The 12,307-nt window shown below is 42.1% G+C and overlaps 1 protein-coding gene across 2 annotated transcripts in view; it reads left to right on the top strand.

Moving 5' to 3' along the window:
- The window catches only part of TMEM154 (transmembrane protein 154), a 43,206-nt gene extending 37,399 nt beyond the window's left edge, over positions 1-5,807 (top strand). Inside the window, exon 8 of one of the 2 annotated variants that reach the window (XM_027598689.2) lies at positions 1,693-5,807. In XM_027598689.2, coding sequence (XP_027454490.1) covers positions 1,693-1,708 — 16 coding nt within the window. In that variant the 3' untranslated portion in view covers positions 1,709-5,807. The remainder of the gene's footprint in view (positions 1-1,692) is intronic. The other variant, XM_027598690.1, reaches the window with a different exon arrangement.
- The last annotated feature ends 6,500 nt before the right edge of the window (positions 5,808-12,307 follow it).

Below are 12,307 nucleotides of genomic sequence, written 5' to 3'. Positions count from 1 at the left end.
AAAAATGGTTTTTGGTCTGGTGACACAATGGAAGTCTCCGTAGCCACTAAAAAGATATGGTATATTTATTAGCAAGGAATGATGTCTGTATGTGAAGGAAGGTGAGAAAAGCAGATTACAGCACGAAATGCATAATATGATCCCATTTTTGTACAAAAAAAATGTATATCATCATCAAAAGAAGGAAGTTTGGAAGAGTACACACCAAGATGTTAACTGTGGTAAGATTGTTAGTATTTTTGTTTTGCTTATTTGTATTTATTTTTTCAACAAAGGCTACGGATTGCTTTTACAATACTTTAAAAAAATCACTCCCATTAGGACAGCTGGAGGCAGATCGGTGCTGTAGACAAAAGAGGGTTTGCGCCCATAGCTATCCAGCTTTGTGTTACACTCTGCTTAGGGTGGCTGAAATTTCCAGGTAAGGCCGCAGAAGGAAAGAGACTTATGTGCTATAGAGATGAACTCCTAGATCTTGGAAATAATATCCTGCTACCCACCCAATTTCCAGGAAATGGAAACTCCTTGCCCAGTTTAAGAGTAGTTCAGGGCCACTGAAGTGAAGGGGTGGTTACATCTGCTCTTCGGCGAAAAAAATGTCTTAATTTTCCTTCCATCAGCTTTCCAGTTCAAATAAGTTTTGCCACGGAAGTTGTCTTTTATTCACAACTGTCTGCCTCCTCCTTTCTCATCGATGGCCCGTCCTCAATCACAGCTTCTTCCCTCGCCTTCACAACACAAACACAAACACAAACACATAACCGTACACACAATGTCTCCCCTCTCCTTCCATGGATAGATCTATTTATCTATCAAATTGCTTCAGTCTTTTTGGAAACACATGCTGTTTCCCTGAGCAGGAGAGCTCTGAAATAGGAGTCAGAAGAATCTAGTCGGTGGCAGACGGTCCATGCCTGTGAGCGAAGGAGATCCGAGGTTCTGTTGGCTATTATCATTCAGGCCCTTTCTTGGAGACAAAGGTCACTTCAAGTAGGGGTATTCTGGAATTTGAGCGATGGGGCACACGACTGAAAAAAGAAGGGGAGGAGAGGTAGAGTGGCCTGCTTCCCGGGAGACGTGGGGGGGGGGGAGGGCATGGCCTCACTGGGGAAAAGCTGCAGAGCCAGATAGGTGGCCAAGATAGCCAAGTTAGAAACAAAAGCACAAATTAGCCAGCCAGCACAGTCATGTCCGAATACCATGTCCATAATTTATGTCTCCTCACACCCCAAGATGCCTAATGATTGAATTCTAAATGACACCAAGAAGGCACCTCCAGATCCTTTGTGGATATGAGCGAAATGGGCTTTTGAAAACACGCCAGGACCACAAACTCCTGAGAACAAAACAAGACAATTTTTTTAAAAAGAAAAAAAAAAAAGCAATTTGGCATTGATTCATAGAGAATGGGATTAGATTTAATTAAAGAGGGGAACCCCCAACTCCATCTGGTTCTCTCCACATCAGCACTAGGGAGGGATATTAGAGCAAGAGCTTGGGATTATTTCTCGGCTCTCATGGATTTCCTCCTCAGGGATGAAATATAAATTCTAAACCAACCTTTGTTTCAGAAATCACAAGCTGGACACCCTGGGCTTCCTGATTGTTTACGTTTTCTTGAGTCACCTCCATAGTGGAGTGACCCGCTCTCAGGAGCTCCTTGGAAATATACGATTGTTCTGTTTTCTGCAGTGACAATGAATCCTGAAACTGAATGGTGCTAATGTTTTCCAAGAGAAGCAGCCCCGGAGGGAGCCCGCCGAGCCTGCCAACAGAGGGTGAAGAGGATGCGAATTTAATTAATTTCAAATCGACGTAGACACGAGAACCTTTTGCTGTTTCTTCCAACGCCCACTCTTCCTAATGATGGCATCACCTGTCCTTGGAAGAATGCACGATTGAGAAGCACTGGGAAGAGGCTTGGCTGCCGTCCAGGGTGGCCTCTGAGGAAAGGAGGAGCCACGTGGTCTTCACCTCTCATCAGGGCCACTTCCCTCCTCTGGGCCAGCCTTCACGCTGCCTGTATTCATTCTGGCCAGCTCTCTCGGTCTTTGTTATCTTTCTGCTTCGTTCCTTGGAGTTTAAATCAGGAAGCTGTTTCATATATGGCTTCCTTCTGGGTCACCTTATTACCTAATTAGCTCTGGATAATTTCCTCTGATTAGTCAAGTCCTCTGATAGGTCATCTGCGTTCGGCAGGAACTTTCCTCCAGGCGAGTTACATCACGGAAAAGACAGAAAACAAAGCGAGTGTTTCACTGTACACATCATCCCAGGGGCTCGGTAAGCTCATCTACCTGCCCAGAAGGTGTACTGAGAGAGTCCACCGTCCAAAGGAGATGCTGTTTGGTGCCTTGTGGACTCTGAGCTGACCAGACCCCTTGGGACCTTCTCAGAGGAACAGGAATCTTCAGTGAGAGAGCAAAGTGATTTCCTTCTCAGCTAAAATCACCTGCTTGTTCACATTTCCCAAAGCGCATTCTTGCTCTCACCACACCTCCCTTGCCCGTGGTATGTGAATAGGACACGTGCACAGGGGGATCGGCTGTCAGCCTTCTATGTTTTTGAGATCTTTACGGTCATTTGAAACAAACAGAATAGGAATAGGAAACACCTGCATGTGTGGCTGATTTCACTCAGTGCACTTTCCGGTCAAGCTGGGACAAGCCCCGCATCCTTCTCGATGCAGCTGTCCAGGAGGCCACTATCAGTCCATCAGAGAGGACATTCTCCACCGTATTTGGTGACACCCTTTACAAGAAGCAATGGTGCAGAGGGCAGAAGGGCCTGCTTATCATTCCCATTCACGTACAATCAATCCTCATTTCATCCTGAATTTTCTACTCCTGACCTTTAAAGCAATCTAGCACATTGGGAGTCCTCAGGTCTTCTACAACAGCTATTTTATTCCAGGAAAGAAGTAAAGAATGAAAACTTTATTTATTTTCCTCTCTACATATAAACTGAGGAGAGATGAGGTTCACCAAACATTTGATGCTGATTTTGGGGTCTTGAAAGGCTGCCTTAATGTGTAACAAAAACTGCCCCTCTCCTCCCTTTTGGATCCTTCTGGCATACACGCCTTCTGAACTGTGCCCATAGTTTTAAAGGCAGAGTTCCAAAGCCAGGGAGATCTTTCCACACAATGAAAGAAAACTATCTGGTTGTGTTTAACCACTGCTATTCTGCTATCTTGAGACTTCACAGAGCTTTGGTAAAAGAGTCTTCGTGGTATATAATTTCAACAGATTTTTCTGTCATAGTCTCCTTAGCACATCCTAATATGGCATTTTTGAAGAACTTCTGTTCTGCACATTCATATTCCACTGTGGTCCACAATGACTCCCAGATATTTATGCCAAAATTGCCATTTTTCTGAATCATCGTTTCTGCCTATTTTGTTACTTTGTTTCTTCTCAACATTTTGGCTCTCAGAAGAGTCTCAGATTGCTTCTTTCTCTCTCCAGTTATCCAAGATTTTTGGTGAACACTGAGGCTTGTAAATTTTATCCAAGACTATCAAATACTGTGACTTTAGAAGTTTAGAGATCCAGAAGGGGTCTTGGAATCTCATGTTGATGAAACAATATTTTATGATACGATAAAAATATTCTCATTCGGTATTTAAAATCATGTCAAATTCCAGAAGAAGCAAGTTTCAGCAGCATGTCATTCAATTTATGTCTGAAAAATGTACCAACCTCTATAACTGCACAGTATAGAAACCATTTTTTTAAAGGTAGTTTTTTCTGGCAAGATGTATGAACCAAAGCAGTGAAGAGTCAATCCTAGCACCCTATATCTTGTGTTACTGTTCAATCAATAGGTATCATATATTTATGATAATTTTAAGACTTGCTTTTAAACTCAAAGTTAATTTTATGTTTCAGATTATTGTTTGTAAACATCTAACAAATTTTCTCTTAATTGGCTAGCCAATCAGAACAAAATCTGACTTCAGAATATTTTAAAGATATGTTAAGTGTCACTGCATGTTTTGGACATTTTAAGCAAACCAGGTTAACAATATTGTCGAGCCAAACTTCTCAGGAAACTTGTTTTAATAAATATGTAAGAATATCAACCTGTTACTCTTAACTCAGTAATGTGACGACTCTTTCTGGGGAGCTCACTGGTATCCAAACACAGGAGTACAGAATGGATCAAACTTCATATCCACGGTGGGGGGGGGGGGGGGCGGAGGCAAATGCCTCTAGCAATGTAAATGGATGCTTTAAAAATGCTTTTGTCTATTTTTTTTTTTATTTTGGTTTTTTAAAATATCAATTTGCACCATCTCTGGAAGGAGGCCCCTATCATGAGTAAACAGAAAATATAGACTTTAGTTTCAATTTCTGTCAGAATTCATACAAATTCTGAACGTACTGGAGTGATAAGGCGCAGTTACATACTAGGAAGACACGGCTGAAATTCCCATTGTGGGGAAAACATTGAAACTTTATGCTAAATTAAATTTACACATGCTATGTTTTTACACTCAGAAGATACTCAGGATGAATCCTGGGGTTCCATTTAATAGGTACGACAGGAAGGCCAGAGTAGTTTCACTCATAGATTACGTTTCTCCAATCTTAAAGTAACCAGGAGAGTCACTATATAGTAGTGTGGACTGGAATTAGTCAAAGTGTTTATTAATTATTATAATCCAAACAATAAATTGCCTAAATTTGTTTGTTTGTCTGAGCAGCTCTTTGGTATTACCTTGGAACTCTCCCATCTGATACCAAAATTTTATTTTCCTCCCAGTCCTTTTGGGGGGTGGCTATTTTTAGATACACAGTAGGTTTTTTTGGTTTCTTTTGGGTTTTGCCCTATTACCTTTTCTAAAAAACATGTCATATTCACAGAATAGTGATCCATACAGTTATATAAAATAAATTTTTTTTTAAAATCGATTCTATAGATACTCTAAGCTCTTTTTGAAATATTTTAAGAAGTTAAATTCCTAAACCAAAGTACATCCAGGAATATGAAGACTTTAATTTCAGTGCTGTACAAGTTGAGAAATTCAGCACTGAACTGTTTAAGACAACCAAAGGTGAGTGGATTCTCTTCAATTGGACTTCAGGCGTGGAGGGCTCAGGTAATCATGTTCCTCACTTCCCATCACAGTATCATCTCTGGCCTTTGGTATTTTATAAATAAGTAATTGGACCTTTTACAAAAAGCATATTCTTCACATTTTTCACTTCTTTGGTCTGCATGGCAAGAATTAAATAAATGACACATAGAAACTACAAATAGTGAGCAACATTTTTTTCAGTGTAATTATCAGTGGTGAGTAATCACCATATTTCTCTGACTTAGGTGAAACCCCTGAAATTATAAATAACATCAAGAACCTAGGGAAACCCTGTGTGTTTAATAAATGTCAGCTTTCAGAAAGAGCGGATAATGTGATTTGCCAACAAGTTAAAAAATAATCTGGTAGGTCGTTAGTAATTTAGCATGTATGCATCTTGTTTTTAAAGTTAAGTGAAAATAATGTAAAAAACTACTTTATTAGATGCTCTCATTTTTCAAGCAGTATCAAGTATTTCCTCAGAAATACCTTCCTCAGAAGGTCAGTAAGATCATCAGATGTTGTATTTACCACTTGGCTTCAATGTAGAAATTCTACCTGGGAAGCCTCATGTGAGAAAGGGCCCCGTCACTACTGATTAAGAACTGATTTGCAGGGCGCCTGGGTGGCTTAGTTGGTTAAGCGACTGCCTTCGGCTCCGGTCATGATCCCGGAGTCCTGGGATCGAGTCCCACATCGAGTCCCGCATCGAGTCCCGCATCGAGTCCCACATCGAGTCCCGCATCGAGTCCTGCATCGGGCTCCCGGCTCGGCGGGGAGCCTGCTTCTCCCTCTGACCTTCTCCCCTCTCATGCTGTCTCTCTCTCTCTCTCTCTCAAATAAATAAATAAAATCTTTAAAATAAAAAAAATCTTTAAATAAAAGAACTGATTTGCAAAACTACTCAAGTTTTGTTTTTGTTTTTTTTCTGTTTGTTCGTTTTCAGAGAGGAAGGGGAGAGGGGAGGGGCAGAGGCAGAGGGAGAGAGAGAATCCCAAGCAGGCTCCACGCCCAGCACCGAGCGCAGCATGGGGTTTGACCCCACAACCCTGAGATCACGACCTGAACTGAAATCAAAAGTTGGTGGCTCAACCAACTGAGCCATCCAGGCGCCCCACAACTACTAAAGTTTTAAGACTGATTAAAGGTTTTAGGGTTTTTTCTCTTGCCTTGTATGCTGAGAATCATATATATAAAATATTTTTCCTTTACAGCTTATGGCTTTAGAAATATCAGATATACATGTGTATATGTATAAATTGCCCTATTCTCAGCTGCATGATTTTTTATAAAAAAAAAAGAGTAAGTCCATACCAGTTTGTATGCTAAATTGTTCAATCAGCAGTGATCAACTTAAAAGCATTTCTAAATTTAATTGAAAAATGAAGCACTATAAGATAGGAGTAAAGAATATCTTTGACTTTAGTTTCTATGTAATTAATGTATATTAACATTTAAAATAAATGTTTATTTGAAGGTAAGGTATTTGTTTACTAAAATGTTGTAAAGGGGTGAATTAAACATCTTTTAAAGGAAAATTCTTTTAACTTCTGTGACTATGAAAAAGAAGGATTGTTACCTTCGATAATTATGCTCTTTTGATCCATATACTTTTTAAATAAATGAAGCAATGTCAATTTTAAAAGTTCTTATAGAATTGAAACTGCTTTATACAAAATTATCTACCCTAAAAATTAATTGGATTTTCTACATATCTAAAAGATATTATAACACATTCTTGTCTTTTTTTCCTTTGCAAAATATTTTTAAATTGAGAAATGAAATTTTAATTGTCTATGGAATGTAATTTTTAAAAGTATTTTTAGTAAAAATAGAAAAATCTCAGAGCTGAAGCCTTCTCTTTGTCCTGATTACTCACTTTTCTTCGTGCCTTTAATTCTAATTTCATTTTCTACACATTGACATTGTAAAAGTTAGAACAAGGCTGACAGGCAGGTTCACCACACACAGATCATATGAAGACATCTTTGAATAAGAATGCGTTCTTGCAGGTCACAAAAACTAGTCAGCACATTGACAAACAATGAGCAGAAAGATCCCCCCCTCCAGGCCACAGTTAAGGTACAACCTGGTCACTTACGGCAGTGTTTTACCCCTAGAGTCTGTGGCAGCGGGTATTTCCTTCCTATTTCAACCAGAATGACTAAGGGACTGAAGTGATGAGACAGATCAGCCTCGAGACGGCTTGAACCCAAAAAGCAGACAGTCTCACAGCATTAGGGAAACGAGACTAAGAGAGAAAAATAATACTAACTGTAACTAGCATCTATTGTGTGTATCAGTTAGGAATTAAGTTCAGCTTCTAATAGTAGACACACAAAACACAATTGTTTTAAGCAAGATCTTTTCTTCTCACACATGAAAGAGTACAGAGGTAAGCTGGTGTGGTAACTCCACGGTCACCTGGGACCTGGGTTCCTTCTGACCCTCCCCCCTCCATGGGGCGGAGCTCCCGTCCTCCAGGTGGCCATATGAAGGAAATGCTCTAGCATCACGTTCACAAGGAGGAGAGAAAGGGAACCAGAGCAGGGGGGAGCCACTTGAAAGAGCTTTCCTGCCAGTGCATTGAAACAACTAGGCCTACATCTCATTAGCCAGCCTATCTGCCAGGCAGCAGGGAACAGTGGTCTCCGGGGTTGGCACATTAGCCCATCCAACAATAAGGTTCTGCTTCCCAAAGCACTGAGACAATATTAGGTATCCGAAGAGGTAGCAATCCAGGCCATAGGGGGTTAAGCACTTATCATGTATCATCTCATTTTAATCCTCACCATATACTTTTAAGACTGGGTTAGAGAACTCATGAACTTGTCCCATGTCTTCCCAACTCCAGAGCACGTGCTTTAAACTACTATACTAAACCACCTGCCCAGTAATAAACAGTAGGAGAATGATTAAGAAGGAGTTAGTCATTGTCAAGGAGGCCCATCGGTGGGCACGATCAGATGAGAAGTAACGGAAGCTGCGGGCTGGCGGGGAAGGAAGGACCGTACACAGTGCCAGGGGGAATGGTTTATCATGCTGAGAAAAAGAAGCCAGGCCTTGGAATCGGGGGGATAAGGGAAAAAACCTAGTCTTTGGACCTAGGTACTGGTAAGGATTTGCTCACTGAGTGAAAAAATAAAATCCCACTTACTGGAGCTGAAGTCAACAGGATAGTGGTTGTCCTCTTTAAGGCTGCAATAGAGAGGCATGCCCAGGTACTCTCAAATACAGGTGGTTAGGGCGCCTGGGTGGCTCAGTCGGTTAGGCGACTGCCTTCGGCTCAGGTCATGATCCCGGAGTCCTGGGATCGAGTCCCGCATTGGGCTCCCTGCTCGGCGGGGAGTCTGCTTCTCCCTCTGACCCTCTCCCCTCTCATGCGCTCTCTCGATCTCATTCTCTCTCTCAAATAAATAAATAAAACCTTAAAAAAAAATACAGGTGGTTAGCGCGAGCATGTGAGAATGTAGAGTTGCTTGAAAGATCACCTCTTTAACAGCCATAATCATTGTGGCTTTCAGAACAGCCAAACCTGGCAGGTACATAGCACTTGCGTGGAAGAGCGAAAGCAGCATTGTTTGAGATTCTCCCTGAGCTCAAGAGTCCCACCTTTGGAAGCATTCATACTTCACAAGAGAGAAAAATCTGATTGAATTGGCATTTTGTCCATGTATTGCCGGCTAACTACTTAAAACTTGGTAGCTGAAACCAAAAACAAAATAAAACAAAACAACAACAAAAACAAAACCAAAAAAAAAAAAAAATAGTAGCTTAAACCAGCAACAATCATTTATTTTGCCCATGAGTCTGCAATTTGGGTGGGACTCATTGGGAATAGCTCATCCCTGTTCCACATGGCATCAGCTGGGCGACTGAATTGGGGCTGGGGGATCCGCCTTCACCTGGCTCACCCCCATGGCCGGCAAGCTGGTACTGCTGTTTGATTGGAACCCAGCCAGGTCTGTGGGCCAGGGGCCTTGGTTCCTACTACATAGTCCTCTCCACTGCAGCCACACAGTAGGATAGCTGGGTTTCAAGAGCAAATATCCCAAGAGAACGAAATGGAAAGACATGGCATTTTTATAAGCTAGACTCAGAAGTCACATATCATCACTTCTGCCATCCTCTGTCATTTGAAGCAGTCAGAAAGTTCAAGGGGGAGAGGACATAAATGCTACCATCAGTGTCAAGAGCAAGTGGGGTAAGAGATATGTTACAGGCATTTTGGAAAACATCATCTGCCAAAATTGGTGTGGCCCCATGCTAACCAGAGGAAATACAACAGGCAAGCTCACACCACGTGTCCTCCGGAATATTTGACCTCCCTTGAGTCTAGTGCCTGTATGGCTGTCTTTGGCTTAGACATATATCCCTGGTCCAGTAATTTTTGGTAGGTTTCACCACCTCCATGAGGCCTGAGACACAGCATAGAACAAGCTGTGGGGGGAGCAGACACATAGAAACTTATGCCTATTCTCAGTACCTAAGGTTCTAATGGGAACAGATTCGACTGTGAGCACCTTGAGGATGAGGATTAAAAACCATTAGGCATCTCTGTGTCCTGAACAGAGCTTGGCACTAGGAAATGTTCAATTATCATGGGAAAACCAATCACCTACTGAGCTAAGAGTCACTGTACTGCCCTTACTCAGTATCAAGTCAGTCTTTATCATCAGTGACAACAGGACCCAAATAGAGAATTGCTTATTGTCCATTATCATTTTCTTCCCAAGTTTCCAGTTCCATTGTGTTTCCCTCACCTTCCAGCTAATAGTTTCTGATGCTGTTTTTAATCTCTTTTTTGAAATTGTGCTATTGTGTGTGCTTTTTGTTTTTAGCTGTCTTAAATCCAATCTGGAAGGTGGCAGAGAACCACCATAATTGAACTAGCAAGAAAGTGGAAGTGGAGGAGAAAAGGTGGCCCTGATTTGGAGGGGAGGGAACATGAGGGGGGAGCCCAGCAGATCACTGAAATCCTCTCAGCCGCTTCTTTCTGCTCAGCTCTGGGCTCCCCTTCTTTGCTCTCTAGACTGTGCATGGGGAAAGGAAATGCGAGTTTTATTAATAAAAAGAGTCAATGATCTATTTTAGGTGATGATACAAGCAAGATATGAACTGTTTCTTCCCTGGATGGGAAGACAGATGAACAAAACGAGAGGTGCTGTAAATTCTTCCTCAAAGTTCTCCAGCCAGCACTAAATATAGATGAAGCCAGCCAAGCCAGCTAATGGGGCAAGATGGTAAACTATGGGACCCATTTATTTCTCACCTCCATGAATCTGTACAGAAATCCCTCCGTCTTGTTACATGTGGTGACTGATGACTTTTCATCTCATGTGAATTTGCCTTTCTGTCCGTAACCCACCCCTGTTCCTTTCAAGACGAACCTCCATCCTTCCTCTCTGCTTAGAGTGCCCAACATTCTACCTTCAGGGACTGGGGATAGATATATCTGGGGAAGCAGACAAATGAATTAATGTCAGGATTTGTGTTCTGAGTGGGGCTGGAGCATGAACAAGGGGAACACAGTGGTCTGGGGAAGGAGGTGGGACGTATGTGAGGAAAAACTCTTAGGGAGTTCTTTGGTTCAACAGATGAAACCAAGATAAGTTGTGAAGACCAAGGGGCAGGATAGGAATCAAAATCTGGAACACAAATCTGAGGCAGGAGTTAGACAGAAGAAGACTGGAAAGTGTTGGGAGTGAGGAGGGTGAGGAAGGTTCTGGGTGATTTCCACAATGGAGCTGAGCTGTGCAGAGTCTGCTTTCATTGGCCACGGGATGCACAGGGAATGGCAGTCAGCCTGGCTTTATGGTGGAAGGGCAGAAAGGACACACAGTAATACCTTCTCTATGGCAGAGTTGCATCTCTTCCCTGTTAAGTTGAGAAACTCAGTTCTAGAGAGACAGCATGAATATTAAACCCTGGGCTAGGATTCATGCTCCCACAGCATTGGGACACACACCCTGACTCCTATCAGATTTGTGGGAGCTAACTGGATTGTCTGAGAAGGGGCAGACCATCTGCCTATCTGGTCAGATCCAGAGCAGGCCGCTCGAGGTGCGGCCTGGGCAAGGCCCAACACTTTCTTCTGAATAAACGTTACAAATTTATCCTAAATAAATACACTTCTAATTTTCTGCCCTCACATGTAATGTTGGTGTGTTTGTTTAAACAAGACTCAATTCCATGAGAAAATTTCCAACTCAGAATACCTCAGACCAAAAGAAACTTCCAGGCTCAGGTAACCAAACCGGGAAGAGGCAGGAAGTTGCTGCTCTCAGAGACAAGCAGAAGCAGGTTCAGCTACAGCAAGGGGCGGCCAGACCAGGTACTCAAACACAATAAAGATTCTTCAGTGTTTTTGTCTTTCCTTCATTGTCTGAAACAACTTTCTCCACAAGACTATAACTATTGCAGCTAGTAGCTCCAGGGAGCTCATCTTTCTGTCTTTCCCACCAAAGTAGAAGGCAATCTCTTTCCATTACCCAATGAAGAAAAGTCCCCCAGCAGGACTTTTATGCCTAACCCTGTGAAAATGGTATTGGGACCAACTAGGGTTGACATTTCCCTTACTACCACAGGTTGAAGTGTGTGTGTATGTGTGTACGTGTGTGTATGTGTCTGGTACACACATTAGTTGCTTGGTAGGGTGGGTGGTTGATTAGTTCATTAGTTGGTTGGTTGGTTGGTTGGAGAGGATTCATGAGGAAGCAGCTTCTATAGGGAATCAGAGCGCTATGACCAGATGCAGGGCATTTGGGACCAACCAAGCACACAGGTATCCATCACTACCCGTGCTCTTCTTTCCCATTCCCCTTACTATCCACATTCAGAGTCAGAAGTCCAGAGTGGGCCAGGTTCTCAAGATGGGGGATCTACCGATGCTTTTCATTTCCTCCTTTGTACATTTTTAGTGTTTTCTAAATGTTCTACAATAAACATGTATTACCTTTGTAATTTATGTTACAAAAAATAGCGTGGGTAAGTTTCCATTAACCAAAGCAGAAATATTAAGAGCTCAAACAGGAAAATTCAATATTTTTACAGCATAAGAACGTCTTGTGAAACTTTGTTGCAAAGCTAATGAATACATTTAGGTGTATATGACCAGGACCACTTTTTGTAGGAAAGAGAAGGGGTTCTGGATGGGGGTTGGTGAGAAGCCCTGATAGCCTCGCTCTGCAGCGTGGAATGTATTGGGTTTTTTTTCTACCTGCA

This window comes from Zalophus californianus, chromosome 2 (assembly GCF_009762305.2).
Source record: "Zalophus californianus isolate mZalCal1 chromosome 2, mZalCal1.pri.v2, whole genome shotgun sequence".
NCBI classification, from domain to species: Eukaryota; Metazoa; Chordata; class Mammalia; order Carnivora; family Otariidae; genus Zalophus; species Zalophus californianus.
This window is presented reverse-complemented; position numbering and strand designations above follow the sequence as displayed.